The following is a 24,336-nucleotide window of genomic DNA, read 5'->3' on the forward strand; positions in this document are numbered from 1 at the left end:
ATCTACAGTTCATCTATGTGTGAGTGTACTACATTAGCAGTGATGGCATATGACAGACATGTGGCCATATGCCAACCTTTAGACTATCACTCAAAGATGAACAAAAATACGGCATGTTACTCTTATTCTGTTGGACTGTACCATTTGTTTCTATGTTCATTGGAGTCATGTTGTTAATTTATAAATGATAAATGGATCATTAACAAAGAATGAAAATACAATTATTAAACACATTATAAATATCCTCATAAATCAAGAACAAAGCATTTATAGCTGTATTTATAAACTGCTTACTAATGTCTATTAATGTTTTATATGCCATATGCCAACCTTTAGACTATCACTCAAAGATGAACAAAAATACATGTGGCATGTTACTCTTATTCTGTTGGACTGTACCATTTATTTCTATGTTCATTGGAGTCATGGAGTCATGTTGTTAATTTATAAATGATAAATGGATCATTAACAAAGAATGAAAATACAATTATTAAACACATTATAAATATCCTCATAAATCAAGAACAAAGCATTTATAGCTGTATTTATAAACTGCTTACTAATGTCTATTAATGTTTTATAAATTATGAATTGACTATTTACCAATGCTTAAAGGGATAGTTCACCCAAAAATGAAAATTATCCCATGATTTACTCACCCTCAAGCCATTCTAGGTTTATATGACAATCTTCTTTCAGACGAACACAATCCGAGATATATTTAAATATACCCTTAGTCCTCCAAGGTTTATAATGGTTGTGAATGGTAACCCACATTCTGAAGACAGAAAAAAATGCATCCATCCATAAAAAAGTAATCCATATGGCTCCAGGGGGTTAATAAAGGCCTTTTGAAGTGAAGGGATGTGTTTTTGTAAGAAAAATATCCATATATAAATCATGGGATAATTTTCGTTTTTGGGTGAACTATCCCTTTAAAGGTGCCCTAGATTCAAAAATTGAATTTACCTCAGCATAGTTGAATAACAAGAGTTCAGTACATGGAAATGACATACATTGAGTCTCAAACTCCATTGTTTCTTCCTTCTTATATAAATAAGGTGTTTCAAAATCTAGCATAACTGGCTTAGCCAGTGGCTTCCAGGAAAGGCTGGATGACGACCGTGAAAGTATGGTGACGACTGGAGAGACAGAGGACAGCTCGGAGAGACGGCAATTGGTGCAGTAAAGGTTAGCACCCTGAGCTGCAGCCCCCGTGAGGGGGCAACCACATCTTGCTACAGAAAGCCCTAAAGAAAGATACCCCCAGGGGTGCCCGAGAGGGGGGGAGGATGAGCACCCCAAACAGACGGATTTCATGGTACCTGATATACGCAATGGATTTTTGACGACGACAGCAACCTGCTTTTGTGGCAAGATCTGTAAGAACCTTAGAGGCCTGAGGATCCACCAGGCCAAGATGGGCTGCACAAGGAGGAAGCAAGTGGAGCAACGCACAGAGCCAGTGCTAAGCACTGACCCTGGTGAGACGGAGGAGGAGCAGGAACCGGAGTCACCCCACAGTGTCCAGAACCTCCATGCTCGACATGCTACACCTAGCAAACCATCAGAACACTGTCGGGTTTTATGGCCTGCTGCAAACAAGGAGGCCGAGTGGCGGCAGTTTGACGAGGATGTTGAGGCTACTCTAGATGCATCATGCAGAGGGGAAGTGGATCAGCGACTGCAGTTGATGAGTACACTAATCATCAGCATCGGTGCAGAGAGATTTGGCATCAAAGTACCAAAGGCTCAGAACATCGCTAGGCCAAACCGGCGTGAGGCCAAGATCTCCCAGCTCAGGAAAGAGCTGAAGGTTCTAAACCGTCAGTATAAGAGGGCGAGCGAGGAGGAAAAGCCAGCCCTTACAGAGCTCAGGGACATTCTGAGGCAGAAACTCATCTCTCTACGGCGGGCTGAGAGGCACAGGAGGAGAGGCAGAGAAAGAGCTCGCAAGCGAATGGCCTTCATTGCAAATCCCTTTGGGTTTACTAAGCAGCTGCTGGGGCAGAAGCGGAGTGGGACCCTGCGATGCCCAAAGGAGGAGATCAATCAGCACCTCAGTGATAAATACAGCGACAGCAGGAGAGAGGAGAATCTGCCCTCCTGCAGAGAGTTACCCACACCACCAGAACCCTCTTTCCAGTTTAACATCAAGGAGCCCACCTTGGCAGAGGTCAGGGACATTGTACGAACTGCACGTACCAGCGCAGCTCCGGGCCCAAGTGGAGTGCCATATAAAGTCTATAAGCATTGCCTGAGACTCTTGGAGAGGCTGTGGAGACTCATCAGGGTAGTATGGCGGAGGGGGAAGGTGGCCCAGCAATGGCGTCACGCAGAGGGTGTGTGGATACCAAAGGAGGAGAATGCGAGTGACATCACGCAGTTCCGCACTATCTCTCTACTCAGTGTGGAAGGCAAAATCTTTTTCAAGATTCTTGCCAACAGGTTATCTGAGTATCTTATGAGGAATTCGTACATTGACACCTCGGTGCAAAAGGGCGGAGTCCCAGGCATGCCGGGCTGTTTGGAACACACAGGAGTGATCACCCAGTTGATCCGGGAGGCGAGAGAAAATCGAGGAGACCTAGCAGTCCTCTGGCTTGATCTAGCCGACGCCTACGGATCAATTCCACACAAGCTGGTGACAACAGCTCTGACGATACACCACATTCCTGAGAAGATCACAGAACTCATAAGGGACTACTACAGTAGTTTCAGCCTGAGATTCACCTCTGGAACAGTAACATCTGCGGGGCACCGCTTAGAGAAGGGCATTATCACAGGCTGCACCATATCAGTGGTATTGTTTGCCCTAGCGATGAGCATGCTGGTCAAGGCTGCTGAGGTGGAATGTAGGGGCCCCCTGTCAAGATCTGGCATTCGCCAACCGCCAATCCGAGCCTATATGGATGATCTGACTGTCACATCAACATCAGTGACAGGGTGCAGGTGGCTCCTCCGCGGTCTGGAAAGGATTATGGCATGGGCAAGAATGATGTTCAAGCCAGCCAAGTCCAGATCCTTGGTGCTGAGGAAGGGGAGAGTGGAGGACAAACACCGTTTTTACGTGGATGGAGTCACTATTCCAACAGTGTCAGAGAAGCCCGTGAAAAGCTTAGGGAAGATCTTCGACAGCACCCTGAAGGACAAGGCAGCGGTGGAGGCAGCCCACATGGAGCTGAAGACCTGGCTATCAGCGGTGGACAAGTCCGGTCTTCCGGGGAAGTTCAAGGCATGGATATACCAGCATGGTATCCTGCCAAGACTCCTGTGGCCACTACTGATTTACGAAGTCCCAGTATCACTTGTGGAGGGCTTTGAATGCAATATCAGCCAATACCTGCGTAGATGGCTGGGTCTGCCGAAGAGCCTGAGCAGCATTGCTCTGTATGGGCACAACAATAAGTTGCAGCTGCCTTTTACTGGTCTGACTGAGGAGTTCAAAGTCACCAGAGCCAGGGAGGTGTTGCTGTACAGAGACTCGGCTGACACCAGAGTCTCTTCTGCTGGCATCACGGTCAGAACTGGGAGGAAATGGCGAGCGCAAGAGGCAGTCGACCAGGCAGAGGCGAGACTGAGACATAGTGTCTTAGTTGGCTCTGTGGTAGTGGGAAGAGCTGGTCTAGGCAGTCACACAAGACCACGCTACGACAAAGCCCAAGGACGAGAGAGACGCAAGATGGTGCAGAGAGTGGAGGAGGAGCGCCTAAGTAGGACTGTGGCAATGCGCCAACAAGGAGCCTGGGCCAATTGGAATCATGCAGCTGCCAGGAAGATCACCTGGACAGAACTATGGAAGTCTGAACCCGCAAGACTTAAGTTCCTGATTCAGTCGGTGTATGATGTCTTCCCAAGTCCATCTAACCTTTACACCTGGGGCCTAGTAGAAACATCAACATGCCCTCTGTGCCCGGCTCATGGTTCCCTGGAGCATATCCTGAGCTGCTGCCCTAAAGCACTAGGAGAGGGGAGGTACACGTGGCGCCATAACCAGGTGTTGAAGGCAGTAGCGGATACCATCTGCACCGCATTCCGGGAGTCTAAACATCAAGTCCCAGCGAGGTACAACATCTCCTTTGTTAGGGCAGGAGAGAAACCCCAGGGAGAACGTAAGGCCTCAACTGGACTGCTAGCCACGGCCCGAGATTGGAAGTTGCACGTGGACCTTGGGAGGCAGTTAAAGTTCCCAGAGCACATAGCAAGGACGTCACTGAGGCCAGATCTGGTCTTAACATCTGACTCAACAAAGCAAGTCGTGCTAGTGGAGCTTACTGTCCCCTGGGAGGACAGGATGGAGGAGGCTTTCGAAAGGAAGAAGGCCAAATATCTGGAGTTGGTTGAGGCATGCAGAGGGAGTGGATGGAGGGTCCGCTGTGAACCAATAGAAGTGGGCTGCAGGGGCTTTCTAAGTCAATCTGTGTATCGGGCATTCAGGCTCCTTGGCATCAGAGGGTTGCGTGAAAGAAGAGCCACTAAAAACATCAGTGAGGCCGCTGAAAAAGCCTCAAGGTGGTTATGGATCAAAAGGGGAGAAGTATGGAGTAGCTCGCTGCTTGGATACAAACCGGGGCCTGATCAACCCCGGTTGGGTCGCCCAGGTGAGGGTGTCTGTGATCAAAGACCCGAAACACCCTATGACCCTGGGTCCTTCACTGAAGATGTGTCCAAGCTGCACCTTTAAGGTGTTTCAAAATCTCATTTGTTTAAAAGACCTCCAAAGAACAGGCGAATCTCAACATAACACCGACTGTTACGTAACAGTCGGGGTGTACGCCCCCCAACATTTGCATATGCCAGCCCATGTTCCCAACATTATGAAAGGCATTAGAAAAGGGCAGAACATCTGGATCTGTGCAGAGCTGAATCAACAGACTAGGTAAGCTAGCAAGAACAATAGCAAAAATGGCAGATGGAGCGATAATAACTGACATGATTCATGATAACATGATATTTTTAATGATATTTGTAAATTGTCTTTCTAAATGTTTCGTTAGCATGTTGCTAATGTACTGTTAAATGTGGTTAAAGTTACCATCATTTATTACTGTATTCACGGAGACAAGAGCCGTCGCTATTTTCATTTTTAAACACTTGCAGTCTGTATAATGCATAAACACAACTTCATTCTTTATAAATCTCTCCAACAGTGTAGCATTAGCCGTTAGCCACGGAGCATAGCCTCAAACTCATTCAGAATCGTAAACATCAAAATAAACACTGTACTTATGCGATTAGACATGCTGCATGACGAACACTTTGTAAAGATCCATTTTGAGGGTTATATTAGCTGTTTGAACTTTTTTTATGTTGTTTAAGGCAAGCGTGAGCTCTTGGGGCATGGAGCACCAAATTTAAAGGGCCACACACCCTGAATCGGCTCATTTCTAATGATGCCCCAAAATAGGCAGTTAAAAAAATGAATAAAAAAAAAATTTGTGGGGTATTTTGAGCTGAAACTTCACAGACGCATTCAGGGGACACCATAGACTTATATTACATCTTTTTAAAAAAAGTTCTAGGGCACCTTTAACCCTTCACACGTAAGTTTCAAATATTCTGTCTGACCCCCCAGCGTGAGTTTTTTAAGGCGACCGTTATTTAGAACGTATCACTTTATGGTTTCCATGGTGACGCGTCATTGCTTGTTACATGACACACCGCAGCACTGTATGAGTGATGATCTGCTTTCATTTAATTTTTCCTTTTTTATTTAAAATATTCACAAATGTGTTAACTATAGCATGAAATATCTAATATTCCGATTGCCAAATATGTGCAAGTGGATGTGTTTTGCTGTTTAAACACCTTTATAACGATCGCGTTAGTTGAGCCATATGAGCGATGGGCGCCACCATGTTAGTTTGCGCCGCACAGAGAATCGGATCTGTTGGATTTACAACCCGTGAATTTATCCACTTCTCCCGAAATACATGAAAGTAAGTGTGCCGGTGAACTGGGGAAGAATAGAGTAAGCTTTTAAGTTACTTTCACAATGTGTATCTGATATGAATTACACGTGTTGTCAAGTTATAATGGAAAGGGTTGTTATTTCCGGTTCTATAGACATCATTGTGTATTTTACAAACTCTAAATATATTGTTTTGTTAGTACTCATGTGCATTTAAATGTCTGAAACCTGAAATGAACATTATTTGGTTGAATACATATATGTGATATATGAAAAGTGCTGCGCGCGTCCGTCTCTGGTTTAGCGCCAGTTAAAGTGCGCACGCACATTTGAATTTGGCAGTTGATCACGTAATGCACTGAACGTTCTAATCACACCGGTGTGATCGTACGCTCCTGGGGCCATCCAAGACTGATCACACCGGTGTGATCGTACGCGTCAAAGGGTTAACTAATGCTTCATAGTGTGCAGTTAATATAGTGTTACCAAGGTTTTTTTTTTTTGGAGGTTAAATGCCTCAAATAAGGTCTTTGGTCAACACAAGTTAAAGATATTTTCATTTTATTCTACAACATCAGTAATGCTACTTTTTTAAAGATTTTTTTTATTTCAGTTTTGTGTTGCTTTTGTATTTCATGCAGATATGTTGCAAATTACATTCCACAGAGTCTCCACAATTTTTGGACATTAGAATTAACTATACACTCTAAAAAATGATGGGTTAAAAACAACCCAAGTTGGGTTGAAAATGGACAAACCCCCCAATTGGGTTGTTTTAACCCAGCGGTAGGGTTAAATGTTTGCCCAACCTGCTGGGTAGTTTTATTTAACTCAAGTATTGTTTAAAAATTACTGTATTGCTTAATTAAAATGAACCCAAAGTATGTTGGAAATGAATTTATTAATGTTCAATGAATAATTATTAAACAATAAACATTTATTAAATTGCTTATTAATAAATTTATATTAATAAACTATTAAACTATTAAATTTATATTAATAAAATATTAAAGCTTATTAATAAACATTCACCTTTTGTCTATTATTGTTGCCTCTAATTGCATCTGGTTTTTAATTTCCCAGCTATTTTGGGTTCATTTTAAGCTAGCCATATAGTAATTTTTAAACAATAGTTGGTTTAAATAAAACTACCCAGCAGGTTGGGCAAACATTTAACCCAACCGCTGGGTTAAAACAACCCAATCGGTGGGTTTGTCCATTTTCAACCCAACTTGGGTTGTTTTTAACCCAGCATTTTTTAGAGTGTAGTTGCATCTGTTTTAATCCTCTAATCTATGGAATAAAATCGTCTCGGTTACATATGTAACCCTCGTTCCCTGAAGGAGGGAACGGAGACGTACGTCAGTAGTGACCGACGAATTGGGATATCGCTTAGAGAGCCCTATCAGCTTCGTGTAAACTAAAACAAGCCAATGGAATTGGCGTGCGATATTTGCATAATGCGCACCGCCCCCGACAGGTGTATATAAATAGGAAGCAGGATGCAATCGCACTCTGTTTTTCGCTGAGGAGACAACTGGTGTCCGCGCTACAGCGAGGGTACAGAAACTGTGGCGACGGGACGTACGTCTCCGTTCCCTCCTTCAGGGAACGAGGGTTACATATGTAACCGAGACGTTCCCTTTCAGTCGGTCACGTTCGACGTACGTCAGTAGTGACCGACGAATTGGGATCCCAACTAAAGCGCCACAGTTACGAAACCCCTTCCAGTGCCCAGCGCAAGCTCAGCCGCCCATAGCACCGGCTGGCGGTGAAGGGGGCGAGCTTACACCGAGAGAGTCTACTGCTGTCTAACCACTACCCACTAAGTAAACTAGACTACACTGGGGAAGCGAACCCGTAAGGGACGCTGCGGAGACCACTACCTACCCAATGGGGGAGGAGTTTACGTGGGAAATACACATATGGACTGGCCCGGGGGGCAGTACGCATATGGAGTCCCTGGGATGGCTCCACCTGGTTAGGGGGAGACTCATCTGACAGGTGACAGCAGAGCTGGCTCTGCTAAGGGAAAGACACGGACTCGGCCCGTAGGGAGTTTTAAACCGTGGAAAATACACATATGGGACCGCTCACGTAGAGGGGTCACGACATATGGGCCCCAGCCAACAGACAGCGTCAGCGACGGATGTAGGCCTGGCATCAGACACTCCGCAATGTCCGAGCCGAAGGGGGAGGCGGAGGAGCTCGACAGGGTTCGCCAAGCGGGGAACACGACTGGAGAGAAGTATGCACGTATCCGGCCAGTGGCGGGAATGGCATTGCAAGCCGACACTTAGAGTGGGTACAACACGTCTACCGACTAGTGGATGCGAGTACACGTGAAGATACCGGCTCTACACGTAGGCTATAAAACCTAGCGAACGTGTTGGGTGTCGCCCAGCCCGCAGCTCTACAGAATATCTGTCAGCGAGGCGCCATGAGCCAGCGCCCAGGAAGAGGCCACCCCTCTGGTGGAGTGGGCTCTCAACCCGAGCGGGCAAGGCACGCCCTTGGGATTCATACGCCAAGGCGATGGCATCCACTATCCAGTGGGCCATCCTCTGCTTGGAGACAGCCTTTCCCTTCTGCTGGCCTCCGTAACAGATGAAGAGCTGATCTGAGGTCCTGAAGCTTCGCGTTCTATCCACGTAAACGCGCAGAGCGCGGACGGGACAGAGCAAAGCTAGGGCTGGGTCTGCCTCCTCCGAGGGCAGCGCTTGCAGGTTCACTACCTGATCCTCTGAAGGGAGTGGTAGGAACCTTGGGCACGTATCCAGGCCGGGGTCTCAGGAATGAACGTGAGAATCACCGGGCCCGAACTTCTAGGCACGCTTTCGTCGACCGAAAATGCATGCAGATCCCCTACCCTCTTCAGGGAAGCCAATGCGAACCAGAAGGAACCGTTTTTTTCTAGAGGACATTAACCTTTCAGGTCGACTGATTGCAAAGGCTCAAAGGGATGACCCCGGAGAGCTGTGAGAACCAGGGTCAGAATCCCAAGAGGGTACGGAGGAAGGGCGAGGAGGATTTAATCTCCTCGCTCCCCTCAGGAATCCTGACGATCAGATCGTGTCTTCCCCAGGGACTTACCCTCAACTGCGTGGTGATGTGCAGGCGATAGCGGCAACATACACCTTCAAGGGTGGAGGGAGACAGCCTTCGCTCCAACCCTTCTTGCAGGAAGGAAAGCACAGGATCCGACCGAACATGATCGGGGGTCCTCTCGGCGAGAGGCGCACCATTCGACGAACAGGTTCCACTTCAACGCATAGAGACTCCTAGTGGAAGGAGCTCTAGCGGAAGTGATGGTGTCTACGACCGCTTGCGGGAGATCACTCAGAACCTCCGCATCCCGTCCAGGGACCACACGTGGAGGTTCCATAGATCGGGACGCGGGTGCCACAGGGTGCCCCGTCTCTGAGTCAGGAGGTCCTTCCTCAGAGGAATCGGCCAGGGAGGGGCTGTCGCGAGGAGAATGAGGTCTGAGAACCAGGTCCGAGTGGGCCAGTACGGAGCCACTAACAGAACCTGCTCCCCGTCCTCCCTGACCTTGCACATGGAGTTGTGCGAGAAGGCTCACTGGGGGAAACGCATATTTGCGCAGACCCGGGGGCCAGCTGTGTGCCAGGGCATCCGTGCCGAGCGTGCCGCCGGTCAGGGCAATAAAACCACTGGCAGAGGGCAGTTTCCGGGGAGGCAAACAGGTCTACCTGGGCCTCGCCGAAACGCTGCCAAATCAGCTGGACCGCCTGGGGGTGGAGCCGCCACTCGCCCGCAAGTGGAGGCTGCCGTGACAGCTCGTCGGCTGCACGGTTGAGCACACCTGAGGACATGAGTGGCCCGAAGGGACCTCAGATACCTTCTGACTCCACAACAAGAGATGGCGGGCGAGTTGCGACATGCGACGGGAAGCGTAGACCACCTTGACGGTCGATGTACGCAACGGCCGCAGTGCTGTGTGAGCGGACTAGAACGTGCTTGCCTGACAACAGCTTCTTGAAGCGGGCCAGCTCAAGACGAACCGCTAGCAACTCGAGGCAATTGATATGCCAATGCAGCTGAGGCCCCGTCCAAAGACCTGTCCACTGCATGCCCGTTGTACGTGGCCCCCTATCCCGTGGCAGAGGCATCTGTGGAGACCACAGCGTGCCTGGACACTTGTTCGAGGGGTACTCCGGCCCGCAGGAACGAAGGGTCCGACCACCTGGACAAGGGTGCGACGGCAGCTCGGTGTCACGGGGAACACGGAGCGTGCCGCACTGCCACGCCCATCTCGGGACCCGGCCGCGGAGCCAGTGTTGAAGCGGTCTCATATGAAGCAATCCGAGCGGCGTGACCGCGGCTGCAGATGCCATATGCCCCAGGAGCCTCTGAAAATCTTTCAGTGGAACCGCTGTCCTGCGCTTGAGCGAACTCAGGCAGTTCAACACCGACTGGACGCGCGCCTCGGTGAGACGCGCAGTCCGTGCGAACCGAGTCTAGCTCGAGACCGAGATAAGAGATCCTCTGCCCGGGGGCGAAGTTTGCTCTTGTCCCAGTTGACCCGAAGACCCAACCGGCTGAGGTGAGCTAAAACCATGTCCCTGTGTTCGCACAACTGCTCTCGCGAGCTGGCCAGGATCAGCCAGTCGTCGAGATAGTTGAGAATACGAACGCCCTGTTCCTTGAGGGGAACAATGGCCGCCTCCGCAACCTTCGTAAAGACGCGGGGTGACAGGGCCAGCCCGAAGGGTAGGACCTTGTACTGATATGCCCGACCCTCGAACGCAAACCGGAGGAAGGGTCTGTGTCGAGGCAGAATCGAGACATGAAAGTACGCGTCCTTCAGGTCTATTGCTGCAAACCAATCCCGGGGACGGACGCATTCGAAAATGCGTTTCTGCGTGAGCATCTTGAACGGCATCTTGTGAAGATACCGGTTCAGGACGCGCAGATCCAGGATTGGCCGTAGCCCACCGCCCTTTTTCGGTACAATGAAGTAGGGGCTGTAGAAACCCCGACTTCATATCGGCTGGAGGGACCGGCTCGATTGCATCCTTCGCCAGGAGGACAGCAATCTCCGCCCGGAGAACAGGTGGCACTGTCCAACGACACCTGAGTGAAGTGGACAGCCCCTGAAGACCGGGGGACGCCGGGCGAACTGAATCGCATAGCCGAGTCTGATAGTGCGAATGAGCCAGCTGGGACAGGGCTGGGGAAGCGCTGCTCCACGCCTTCCAGACTCCGAGCCAGCGGGACCAAAGGCACCACAGACGCACCGGGGGTGGGGCAGCAAGGCAGAGAGGGACCCGACTCGGACGGCTTGGGAAGCGGCCGCGGAGTGGGGTCGGACTCTGCGAGGCAGCAGTGTGCATGGGAGACGGCGCACGGGACGCGGTCTGCGCCATCACACTGCCGCCTGGCTGGCGAATGGGGAGGGAGCTGCCAGCGGCGAGGCGGGGCCTGGCACACTGGCAGACACACCTTGTTGTGACCTGGAGTTTGAGGAAACTGCTTCTTTTTGTGGCAAAGTGGGTACCGCTGGACTCCGGAGAGCCAGCGGCGGTAGATGGACAGACCGCCACAAAATCCCCCCGGCCCTCCTCTGGGGGTGGGAGAGCAGATGGAATACTCTCCCAAAGGGCAGGAACCTTCCGCTCCAGGTCGCCCGTCTCAGGGCCGAGTTTTCCCCGACCGCTTGCCACCTGGGTTGACAGAGACGGGCTGGGCACCACGTCCGCGACCAGGCACCCTGCTGTTTGGCTGGTGTAGGCTGCTGCTTTGCCGACTTAGCAGGGGCGGAGGAAGGACGCAGGCGGGCGCCCTCGGCGACGAGCGGGCTGAGGCTGAGCCACGGGCGGCTGGGTGGAGGCAGCAGCGGACCGCCGTGGCATGACATGTCTGATAGCCTCAGCCTGCTTCTGTGCAGCGGAGAACTGTTGGGCACAGCTCTCCACCGCGTCGCCGAAAAGGCCGACCGGAGACACGGGGGAATCCAGGAACCGATGTTTGTCGGTCTCCCTCATGTCTGCCAAGGTCAGCCAGAGGTGGCGTTGCTGGACTACCAGAGTAGACATCGCCTGGCCAACAGAACGCGCTGTCACCTTCGTTGCCCGGAGGGCAAGGTCAGTGGCAGCGCGCAGCTCCCCAAGCAGCTGTTGGTCAGGACCTTCCTGGGGCATCTGCGACAGCGCTTTTGCCTGATAGACCTGCAAAAGGGCCATCGCGTGCAGGGCAGAGGCAGCCTGCCCACAGGCACTGTAAGCTTTCTCAGTCAGACCGGCTGAGAATTCACAGGCCTGGGACGGGAGACGCGGCTCACCGCGCCAGCCAGCGGCCGTTGGACACAACTGCATCGCAACAGACCGCTCGACTGGCGGGATCTTCGCGTATCCCCCTGGCTTCCCCGCCGTCCAGGGAGGTGAAGGCGGACGAGGGACCAGGCCCTGTACGAGCCCCATACGGAGCTTGCCAAGACCTGGTCACCTCATCGTGTACTTCCGGGAAGAAAGGCATTGGGGCGGGACGCTGGATTTGACCAGCGCGACCCCCCCCAAGTACCAATCGTCCAACCGAGATGGGCCGGGACAGGGTGGAGGGTTCCACTCCAAGCCCGACGCACAAGGCGGCCCGGGAGAGCACAGCCGCGAGCTCGGGATCCGATTCGGGCAACACTACCGTCCCGGGCGGCAGCGCGTCCGGATCTTCCTCCCCCGAGGACTCAGGCTCACCTTCCGATGCAGCAGGTCGACATCCGATCCGCCGCCGGCACACCAAAGGTAACGGCTGGACAGTCCGTAGAGGGCCCAGCGGAAACCAACGGTGGCACGATGGGTTGCGGTGCTGATGAGGCGGCAGGGGCCCGAGGAGCGTTTCCGCTCGGCGGGGAAAGCCCTGACCGTAAGCCTCAGGTCACCCTTCCTATACACCGCCGAACCGTCATTCCGGTTCCCGGGGGCCGGAAAAAACGGTCGAACGGGGCACAGGGGAGGGGACCCCCGCTTCCTGAGACTTCAGGAAGGAGAGTCCTCGACCTCAGCACCGCGATAGGTCATGTTCCCGCAATGGGAACATGAACCATTCACAAAAGCTGCTTCAGCGTGCTGAATGCCCAAACACGAGATGCAACGATTGTGCCCATCAGCAGGGACCAGGGAACGACCGCACCCATTAACGCACAGACGAAATGACATACTGTCAGGGTTCGTCTGTAAAGCTCTTTTAGAAGGGGAAAACAGTCAACTCGCTCGTGCCGAAGCACACAGGGAGTGACGCGATGTGCCAGGTACACCACTCCCTGGACACACCGAGGAACCGGCCCAAATCGCAACACACACACTTTCACTCTAGGCGTGTGCTGTGAAAACAGCAGTTGAGAGCTATAGCTCGGATCCTCGGGAGCTCGCGACCTCGCTGTAGCACCGTTACACCGGCACACACGGCTTGCTGTGAATCCTCTTCGAGGCAGTTTAGAATAAATCACACAAACAGTCTTCTTAAACAGGACACCACTGAATGGCTCCGAAGCGAAAGACAGAGTGCGATTGCATCTGCTTCCTATTTATATACACCTGTCGGGGGCGGTGCACATTATGCAAATATCGCACGCCAATTCCATTGGCTTGTTTTAGTTTACACGAAGCTGATAGGGCTCTCTAAGCGATATCCCAATTCGTCGGTCACTACTGACGTACGTCGAACGTGACCGACTGAAAGGGAACTATGGACTACAAATAGACACAAAATACTGCAGCAAGATTGAATGTTTCATAAACTAGAAAAAAGTGTAAAACCTAACAAACAATTATAAATAAAGTGAAAGTGAAGTGTGGCCAAATATGGCATCCCATACTTGGAATTTGTGCTCTGCATTTCACCCATCCAAGTGCACACACACACCGTTAACACACATCAGCAGTGGCTGTTTTGGCTGCAGTGCCCGGCAAGTGATTGGGGGTTAGGTGCCTTGTTCAAGAGCACCTCAGTTGTAGGTAATGAGAGTGGAAGAGAGCGCTGTTCATTCACTCCCCCCAGCAACATTTCCTGTTGGTACTGAGACTCGAACCCATGACCTTCGGGTTTACAAGTCCAACTCTCTAACTATTAGGCCACAACTGTCTAAATGCAAATATGTTGTAATTGAGCTGTCAAATGAAACTCGCTCCAATGTACAGAACCAGTATGCAATGGAAAGGTACTGAAAGTGTCACTAGAAAAGACCTGAGAGTTTGCTGGGAGCTTTGTGTATGTAGTATGTCATGAAATTAAATATTGTAGGTTTTTTATTACTGATTCCTACTGTGTTCCTAAATTTTAAAAGTCTAGTTCTGAAATATGAACTTATAACTGAATTGAGAGCTAACTGTTTTGCTCATGAGAAGAGATTTTTCAATGGGGAAAATGTGAAACCTGAGATCAGATTTTGTTGTTCATCTTAAATTGTGGATGTTCTGTCCATGATCCAGCAACGAAGTGTGGTTGACATCCTCCTGACTTGGCCATACATCTCTTGGTTGATGTGGTCTAGTGTGAAGGTTAGCTATATAGTGGTTTGCTGCTATGACCAGGTGACATTGGTAGTTCCTTCTCCACTTAATATGCTAACAAGTGAAACTACACGATTCAAACTAAATGATTCAAACTAAATAATATACCAAATTCAACATGTTATTTGGCTTTGTTGCCTTTTTTCCAAGTTAAAAATAAGGATTACAAAGTTTGCAAGGACCATAATTATAATTAATCCCAAGATGCTTTGTAACATCTTCAAATGATTTCCCAGCTGAAAAAAGGATGTTATAAGACTTCTAGTTTTCCACATGCAGATACACAGCTCCAGAATTGTTGATCTGATTGTTTGCTTTTTTTTTTCTAAGCTCCATCTTTGATTGTCTGATTTCCTATACAGCCAACAATGGATACTGAAGCCTAATGAATATATTGTAAATGAATGTAGCCATTTTAGCACATATTAATATTGTCTTATGTAAATTTTATGTGCATTTTTATTATTATTATTTCAGAATATCATTGTTTTGTGTGATTTGAAGCAATATCCATAACTTGATGGATAACATGTCTTATCCTGTGATACTGACTCTTATGGTGCCCAAAGAATCTAAATCATATAGGCATATATATTTCACTTGTTTTCTTTTCCTTTATCTGCTTATATTGTCAATTAATATACGCCTTGTTATGGTCATTATCATGACAAAAACACTTCATGAACCGATGTACATATTCTTGTCTCATCTGTGTATTAATGGGGTTTACGGAGCCTCAGGATTCTATCCTAAATTTCTGTCTGATTTAATATTGGATTCATATGTGATCTCCTCTCACATGTGTGCTCTGCAATCCTTTGTTATTTACAGCTCTTTACTGTGTGAATTTACAATATTAACAGTCATGTCTTATGATAGATATATAGCCATATGCAAACCTTTAGACTATCATTCCAAATTAACTAAATTCACCTGTTTGAAATTAATTCTGTTTTCATGGATTGTTCCCAACATCTCTGTGATTCCAGCAGCCCTGTTATCAAACCTGAAACCATTTTGTAAATATCACATTGACAAGTTCTATTGTGACAACTGGTCAATTGTAAAACTGTCTTGTGCATCATCTTTTGTGAATAATGTCTATGGATATATTGTTGCTGTTATATTTTTTATCTGTGCAGTTATTATTATAGTGTCCTATGTTAAGCTGATCTTTGCATGTAAAGCATCTTTAGAAAGCAGAAAGAAATTCTGGCAAACGTGTCTGCCACATATATTATCACTGATAAATTTCACGCTTGCTTTGCTTTTTGATGTTACGTTTAGCAGATACGGATCAAATGACATTCCAGAGAGTCTGCGCAATTTTTTGGCTTTAGAATTAATTATAGTCCCACCTGTTTTTAATCCTGTAATCTATGGATTAAATATTACTGCAGTACGTAAACAAGTTTTTACTTCATGTGTTGCAGCAAGAGTTAAGGTTTCAGGAGCTAGAAAAAAGGGGTAAAATTTAGTAAACAAATATTTGCTGTATCTATTTTATAAAAGTGATCATACATATGCATATACACAGAGTCCTGTTTGTTATGCCGTTTCTTTAATTTATCAGTAAATGTACTAAGTATTAAGTCTTATTTAGCACTACATATTCTGGGACTCAGCATATGATCAATGTGAAAAATTGTATCTAATGAAATCCAGGCCTTTTCTGTTATAAGAGGGAGTAAGAAATACATTTTACATCTTTTTTTGTTATTGTTCAAAGTTGAATGAAAGTTGAGCTTCCCAATGAACCCATCTTAATATTTTTGAATGAGTAGTGAAATTCTGAATTTGAATTAACCAATGCAGCTACAATGGTAGAAGACCAAAAGTATGGTTAGAAATTTGCTGGGTGCTTTAAATGTGCAATGTGGAATGAGCTGAATCATTGTAGGTCCTTATTATTGATTCAGTGTTTATATTATATTTCTGGATTGTGTGGCAATACATAGTTTGAAAGGAATGAGCAAGAGACTCAATCCAGACACAGAATTATAGCCAGTAGATAGTTCCGTCACTCATCTCACTGGCTTGTTAAAGGGTTAGTTCCCCCAAAAATGAAATTTCTGTCATTAAGTACTCACCCTCATGTCGTTCCAAACCCGTAAGATCTTTGTTCATCTTCAAAACACAAATTAAGATATTTTTGATTAAATCCAAGGTTGTTGTTTTTTTTTATCCCACATAGAAAGCAACAATACTGAGTCGGCATTCAAACGTAAACATGGAACATGGAAGCGCTGAACTGCATTCACTGCGTCAAATGCGTACGAGTCTGACAGGGTAGAGACCATGTAACCATGGTTCCCTGAAAAGGGGAACGAGACACTGTGTCGTATTATGCTAAAGGGGAATGCATCCGGCATGGCCGGTGTCTGAAAACGCGACAATGACATTGGCCGGCGACAGCCCATGAAGTCACTACTGGTGTGACCAGAGTATAAATAGGGTGCCTGTAGTATAAGACATAGGCAGGCAAGCCTGAAGCATGGCAATGGGACACAGTGTCTTATTCCCCTTCTAAGGGAACCATGGTAACATTCGTAACATGTCTCAGGTTGCTAATGAGGAACAAATGCTCACTCCACCATGCTAAAGGAATGAATGCCATGGCATTAGTCACTGACATCAATGCAATTAACCAGAGTCAAGTTCTCGTCCTAGCGGTACGCACCAGCAGTAGTCATAGACTCTATTTCATATGGCTAGAAAGCCTGGCTACACAAGACTCTCTAAAGCAAGAGGAAGACTAACAGCACCACCTTGAGGACAGTCATCCAGGAAGGCTCCAAAAGAGAGCCTACCACCTAATCTACTGCAACCACTGAGCTCTCAGAGCAGAGGCTTCAGCATAATGAACCTCTATAACAGTGGTTCTCAAACTTTTTTCCCAGTGGGCCGCACAATGGTCCAAGTGCAAGTCTCACGGTCCGCATATAATTTACATATGACGTCACCAATGCAAACTAATCAGATTTAATGTTATGGTATTAGCAGATAATACTATTATTATACCAAGATGTTGCACACAATAAATAACAAATAAAAACTAACTTACTGACATTAGCTTTACAATAATAATCAGTAATGCTCAATGAACACACAAACTGTATATACAATCACTTTAAGTTGCTATTTAATTCTGTATGACTTTATGACTCTCTTCAACATCATCGCAATAGTCACCAAACAATCACATAAATGCCTTGTTAAAAGCAAATGTTACTCAGCTCTTTTTACAAACAACACTGAGCGCACTGTAGGCTAATTACAATGATGATATCAAGCATTCTGTCATGTCGCAATGAGTTGGGCTCATCCAGCCGCGGGTGCGCTGATGCGGTTATTTTACTGATTTAAAATACATCAAACAAACACATCGAATTCACAGTTCAGTCTTTTGAAATTGTAGGTTTTGCTTGTCAAGTACTTTACTACAGAGCAAACAGGAAGGCTGCCCATCTCGCTCATTAGGCCTAACAGCAAACTGATTCTTCCATTCTTCTTACCTTTGCTGCTGATGCTGCGACTCTTCTTGTTTGCATGTGTTCCTTCATTTTATCTTCCACATTTAGTTTTTCTCCTTTAATAACAAATTTGACCATTTTGAGGCTTAAATTTACAAAATTAATGGCTACTGTTTGAATTCTTCCTAAGCGCTCACTTGTGTTTGTTTCTTTAACTGAGTGATTGCGTCATTAGCCTACATTGCCTGATGTCTGAAAATAATAAATGCTCACCAAAATTATTTTATATGACAAATAAAGCATTATAGCTCATATTTTTAATAATTCACTTTAATTTAAATTTTAAAACAAAAATAAATTGTATGCTAATTTTTATTATTATTATTATTATTATTATTGTGGTTGGCATATCGCGGGCCGCATTTACATTTGTGCCGGGCCGCAGGTTGAGAACCACTGCTCCACACCCATTCAAACGCTTACTGCGCGTGAAGTGTCGCGTCGCGTCGCGCATGACTCGTTGTCATGGCAACTGAATCACGGAGGAAAACTTTAAATATCTCGCCTTCGCTTTAATTTCGGACCATCTCCAAAAAGACATAAAACACTAAACAAATGATTTTGACATGCGTTTATCAAAGTAGGAAATCCAGATTTTTAATCCCTTACACACAATTACTGCTGTTGAAATACGAAATGGAGGCGGGTCCGGATTGAATTCCCTCCGGGTCCGGACTTTGAGAAGTGCTGCTCTATAAGGAGGGGAAACCTAACTACTCTCTACGCTAATAGACCACCTCACCAAGGAAGCTCACAGAGAGTCATGCTACTTAGACCGGTTATCTAAAGTGTAGCTCGGGGAGTGGAGGTCTCAGCATGATGACTCTCTAAATCAAGAGGAAACCTAACAATGCTTCCCTAGGGATGGCTAGACTAGGGAGGCCCACAGCCACCCCAGCTGATCTCAAAGAATGGAGGTCTCAGCAAAAGCGACTCTCTAAGCAAGAGAAGACCTAGCTCCATTCTACGCTAAGGACTCCTTACCAAGGAGGCCTAAAGAAGCCTAACACTCGATACTGCTATGCAAGCGGAACTCTGGGGCGGACGGTTCTTCAGAAAACAATCTAAAGCGAGAAACCTAGCAACGCCACCATGAAAGCAGTAAAGCAAGGAGGCTCAAAGAGAGTCTCACAACTCAGACAGGTTATCTAATGTGGTGCTCTGAGGACCATGACGACTCTCTAAATTGAGAGGAAACGATCCCCAAAAGGGTGGTTGCACCAAGGAGTCTCAAGAGACCCTACAATCCTGGCACAACCACACCAGCTGGGCTCTAATAATGAAGGTCTGAGAATAATATTTCTAATCGAGAGACCTAGTAACATAAAACATCAAGACCGCTTATCAAAGAGGCTCAAAGCAAGTCTAATGATTTCATACTGCTATTGAGGTGGATCCCTAGGGAGTAGAAGCTTCAGCAGATGATTCTGAGGAGGCTCAAAGAGCCATATATGAAGGAGGCCCTGCCCAGGCTGAGTTCTGAAAGAGGGAGGCCTCACAAAATAACTTTTAAAAATGAGAGAAGCCTCAACCAGTTCTATTGAGGAGGCTCAAGAGAGCCAAAGACCTTAAGAGGAGTCTTAAGAGTGGAGGCAAAACTACTCTGAATGAGAGTAGGCCTGACTATGCAAATTTAAAACACCCCGAAAACCAACAACACAATCAGTATCCTGTGCCGAACCATCAAAGGGCAGGAATATAAATAAATAATAAAAACTGCCAAACAACATCATAGGTCCAGCCTTGGGCCTGATGTAAGTGCATGCAGGAAGCTTCTAACACACCCCACCTGACCTCAGACAGAGTGGGGGAGGTGAAAGGTGGAAAGGAAAAGTTGGAAGGTGGCAGATGTTATTTGGACTCTGCATCCTGAGAACACTGGGCGCGTTTACTCTAGATGACTTCTCTCAAATCCTGCTTTCTTTTCTTTGTGTCGCACCTGCTCTGCAATCTACTCGGAGGAGGACCACGAGTGGCAACGCTCTCCCTATAGCCCTGTCTTGTTCCCCAGACCAAGACGAGCCAGGCCCCCTAGAAGCTTCACCTCTGAACTTCCAGACCACTGTTTCAACAAAAGTGGCAAAAAGGTAAGATGGCAAAGCCGGCGCATTGAGAAAGTTTCTCGCTTTATCCCCAATGTCAGCCAGGTTCACCCAAAGATGCCTCTCCGTGGCTACCATTACAGTTTGTTTGGTGGCATGGAGGTCAAGATCTGTAATGCGGCACAGTTCTGCTACCGCCTCAGGGGGGAGCCCCTGACCCTTGTCCAGGTCTTTCAGCAGATCGGCCTGGTAAGCCTGCAACACTGCCATAGTGTGCAGCACAGCCCTGGCCTGAACCGCTGCCTCGTACATTGGCAGTGGGAGCCTTCAATGTCAATGCCTGTCCCAGCGAGAGGTAGCTAGCCAGCATCTCTTCAACTGGTGGCATCGACTCATATGCATCCCCTCCAATCTAGCATTATTAGCTTGCTGAAATGGATGAATATGGGTTGTAAGTGAGCTCACGTCTCTCAAGCCACCACGGCAGATATAATCTTCTGTGGCACAAGACATAACCTCCAGCAACTCATTGTAGACAGGGCGGGCAGGCTGCGAGGATTCAGAAACAACATCATCCTCAACAGCCACATCACTGATCAGAGGATGTGAGTGATAACACATCCTCGTCCAGCACCTCACCCTCAACAGCTACTGAAGAATGAGAAATAGCCACACCTCTCTCGAATTCCAGCGGATAAGTTCTGTGTGAGAAGGGTGCTGCCAGCCGATGATTTCCCCAGCACATTGCGAAAATTACATGGAGTGTGATAATGCATAGCTGTGTCAAACAAACACAGGGAATGATATAACCATTACGTGCCGTCATTTTAAATTAGTTTTATTTTGCACTTAATTAGAGCTTTGTGGTCTCACCAATAAATCACCAAGACAGTTCACACATTTTCATGATATATAATGCATACAAAGACTTTGATTCCTGAACTGGTTCTTGTTAGGCTCAGCCATCGCTTTTACGGGAAAAAAATGTGTGGGCAAATAAGGAAGCCAAAAACCAGGAAGTGTGAAATTGGCCTACGATCTTGTTGAGCCCTCCTTCTCATTGAACTTCATCAAATTATGAACAAGATATTTTTATCCTAGAGATTTCCCAACTGAAAAAGGTCTTATAAAATCAAGGCTTCCAGCTGTCCAAACCAGACATCCAGGTACTTTTTTGCTGATAATTTGCCATTTTTATAACTAAAGTGCTAACTTTGACTATCTGTTTTTCCTCAGTGACCAATAGATACTGATGCCTATAAGAAACAGATTGTGTATTTATGATTTTTTAATGTTTTATATTTATTAATATTGTTTTGTATGCTTTTTGTATTGCATCTTTGATGGATAACATGTCTTATCCTGTGATACTGACTCTTATGGTGCCTAAAGAATCTAAATCATATAGGCATTTATATTTCAGTTGTTTTCTTTTCCTTTATCTGCTTATATTATCAATTAATATACGACTTGTTATGGTCATTATCATGGCGAAAACACTTCATGAACCGATGTACATATTTTTGAGTCATATGTGTATTAATGGGGTTTATGGAGCCTCAGGATTCTACCCTAAAATTCTGTCTGATTTAATATTGGATTCATACGTGATCTCCTCTCACATGTGTGCTCTGCAGTACTTTGTTATTTACAGCTCTTTAATGTGTGAATTTACAATATTAACAGTGATGTCTTATGATAGATATGTAGCCATATGCAAACCTTTAGACTATCATTCCAAATTAACTAAATTCACCTGTGTGAAATTAATTCTGTTTTCATGGATTGTTCCCAACTGCTTTAGTCTTATAGCAGCCCTCTTAGCAAACTTAAGGCCATTTTGTAAATATCACATTGACAAATTATATTGTGACAACTGGTCAGTTGTAAAACTGTCATGTGCATCATCTTTTGTGAATAATGTCTATGGATATATTGTTGCTGTTATATTTTTTATCTGTGCAGTTATTATTATAGTGTCCTATGTTAAGCTCATCTCTGCTTGTAAAGCATCTTTAGATAACAGAAAGAAATTCTGGCAAACGTGTCTGCCACACATATTATCACTGATAAATTTCACTTTTGCTATGCTTTTTGATATCATGTATAGCAGATATGGTTCAAATGACATTCCAGAGAGTCTGCGTCATTTTTTGGCTTTAGAATTAGTTATAGTCCCACCTGTATTTAATCCTCTAATCTATGGATTAAATATTAGGGCAGTGCGCAGAGTTTTTGTCTCCTGTATTTCAGCAAAAGTGAATGTTTTAAGAAGCTAAAAAATGTTTAAATCCTTGACAATTACTTGATGTACTTTACTGAAGTAGAAATGGTATAATTCGTTTTATAAATGAATTATAACAAAATGTAAGAAAGACAAGCATGTACAATAATTTTGAGCATTAGGAATAGTATCATAAAACATTCCAGAAAAAAGAGGCCTGCTTTTCACTGCTCCCAGATCCACTTATGAATTTTTCATTCTTTGTTATTTTATTTGAAGATGTTTGTCTAAATGATCAAAGAAATATATTATATTATACTTAGAATATATTATACTTTTTTTATTGTTTAAATTTTTGGTCCACTTTATATTAGGTGGCCTTAACTACTATGTACTTAAATTTGATCATTTGATACAATGCACTTATTGTATACTGTACATACATGTTTTTACATTGTACATATATTTATAATTAGACTGTGAACCCTTAGCTCTTAAACCACCCTTAAACCTACCCATACCACCAAAGCTGTCCCTAACCTTACCTGTATCCCACCTCAATAGCAACAAAAGTATTTGTACTTATGTTTTGGTGCAAGTCCATAGTAGTTAAAGCCACCTAATATAAAGTAGGACCAAATATTTTACTTAAATTATACCTCTATTTTACATTGTCATACATGGTTGAAATCGAAGGAGAGGATGCAGGATCTAAGTGCAGCAGCTCCAAAACAGACTCAAGGAACAGGCAAGGACAAAAACAATGACGTATATGTGACAATAACAGACACTGAACTGAACAAAACAAAAGTAAAAATGTTTTAGTATATCGTGCGCATCATTTCTTTTCAATCTACAGCATGAAAAGAAAGTGTTGCAGCAAACAGATATATTGAATCATTTTTCAATCTTTTTTGTCAATGTCACAAAGCAAAATCCCCAGAATTAAATCAGCTCTGTTCAGAGTACATTTGGTCCCTCTCTAAAGTGTTAAACTCTGCTTCAGTGTTTTTTTTAAGTTAATGAGATTATTAAGCAATTAATTAAGTGATGATTGAGCATTAGTGATGAACACCTGCTGTTAACAAGCAGAATCACTGAAGAAAAGAGAAACACAAGAACTACAACTGACTTCAGTCACAGACTTTAGATGAAATCAACTGAAGATAAAAATCGTGAAATCTCTGAAGATCTGATTAAACAACTCCACAAACAGCATTACCAGCTTCACTTATTACTAACCATCAGGGAGATCAGCATTTGCTTAAGTTGGACTCTTGACCCTTGACTTTCTATGTTAGATATTTATCTGCAACAATGCATATGTTGTTGTAAACGCAGTGAGGTCAGTACTTTACAGTGAGTAGATATTAGCTGTTGTTATATGATGATTTAATCATTGTGAGCTTGCTTGATTGCATCCAAAGCAACTGATCATATGTTTTGTCATTTATACATTTTGGTTTTGCATTACCAACACTGTGAATCTACTTGTCTGGCTATCACCAGACCAAACTCAATTTAAAATTGAACATTGGTCTGGGGAGTCTGTATGTATTTTCTACTGCACAAGAGGCGTGATCAACAAGCATTATTCACGCAATTGGATAGTCCTTCAACCAATCAGATTAACGATCCGGATGATGTACTCTTGCAGAGCGACGCGAAAACTCCAGACAGGTTTAGTTTGTATTGGTTTGTAGCATTGATCAGCGGTTTGCAGAAGCAGCAATGGCATTGAGCGATTTTTTTGCAGGTTGAGCAAAAAAAAAAACATGAAAGTGAGTGGTATTTACACCCACTCGAGCGATTTGTTTGCTAAACTAAAGAAGTCATTCAGCATCGTCGAGAGGTTAAAAGGAATTGGATTGACGGTTGTGCTTGCCGTCGCTTCTCTATCGTCATCGTGTTATACCCGCCAATAGCGAGCAAGGTGAATAAGCCAGTCTGTGATTGGTTCCCGCAAAAGTGTAACAGACACAGTAGAAATGAATGTAGTCCAGACTGAGTTGCCGGGTGAAATCAAATCGCCGGCAGATCAGGCTGGGTTTACCCAGTCTATGAATCTACAGCATGAAAAGAAAGTGTTGCAGCAAAC

General features: G+C 45.6%; 3 protein-coding genes across 3 annotated transcripts; all 3 read left to right on the forward strand.

Annotated features, from left to right (window-relative positions):
• Nucleotides 1–1,318: 1,318 nt before the first annotated feature.
• Nucleotides 1,319–4,684, forward strand: LOC125252288. Its single transcript, XM_048165475.1, has one exon. The coding sequence runs from the start codon at nucleotides 1,319–1,321 to the stop codon at nucleotides 4,682–4,684; it is 3,366 nt and encodes a 1,121-aa protein (XP_048021432.1).
• Nucleotides 4,685–14,737: 10,053 nt separating this feature from the next.
• On the forward strand, nucleotides 14,738–16,981 carry LOC125252942 (olfactory receptor 5M3-like). Its single transcript, XM_048166622.1, has one exon. It carries the CDS (start codon nucleotides 14,960–14,962, stop codon nucleotides 15,908–15,910), a length of 951 nt encoding a protein of 316 aa, XP_048022579.1. The 5' UTR covers nucleotides 14,738–14,959; the 3' UTR covers nucleotides 15,911–16,981.
• A 4,205-nt stretch (nucleotides 16,982–21,186) lies between these two features.
• On the forward strand, nucleotides 21,187–23,305 carry LOC125252841 (olfactory receptor 5M3-like). Its single transcript, XM_048166455.1, has one exon. It carries the CDS (start codon nucleotides 21,358–21,360, stop codon nucleotides 22,291–22,293), a length of 936 nt encoding a protein of 311 aa, XP_048022412.1. The 5' UTR covers nucleotides 21,187–21,357; the 3' UTR covers nucleotides 22,294–23,305.
• The last annotated feature ends 1,031 nt before the right edge of the window (nucleotides 23,306–24,336 follow it).

This window comes from Megalobrama amblycephala, linkage group LG18 (assembly GCF_018812025.1).
Source record: "Megalobrama amblycephala isolate DHTTF-2021 linkage group LG18, ASM1881202v1, whole genome shotgun sequence".
Classification (NCBI taxonomy): Eukaryota; Metazoa; Chordata; class Actinopteri; order Cypriniformes; family Xenocyprididae; genus Megalobrama; species Megalobrama amblycephala.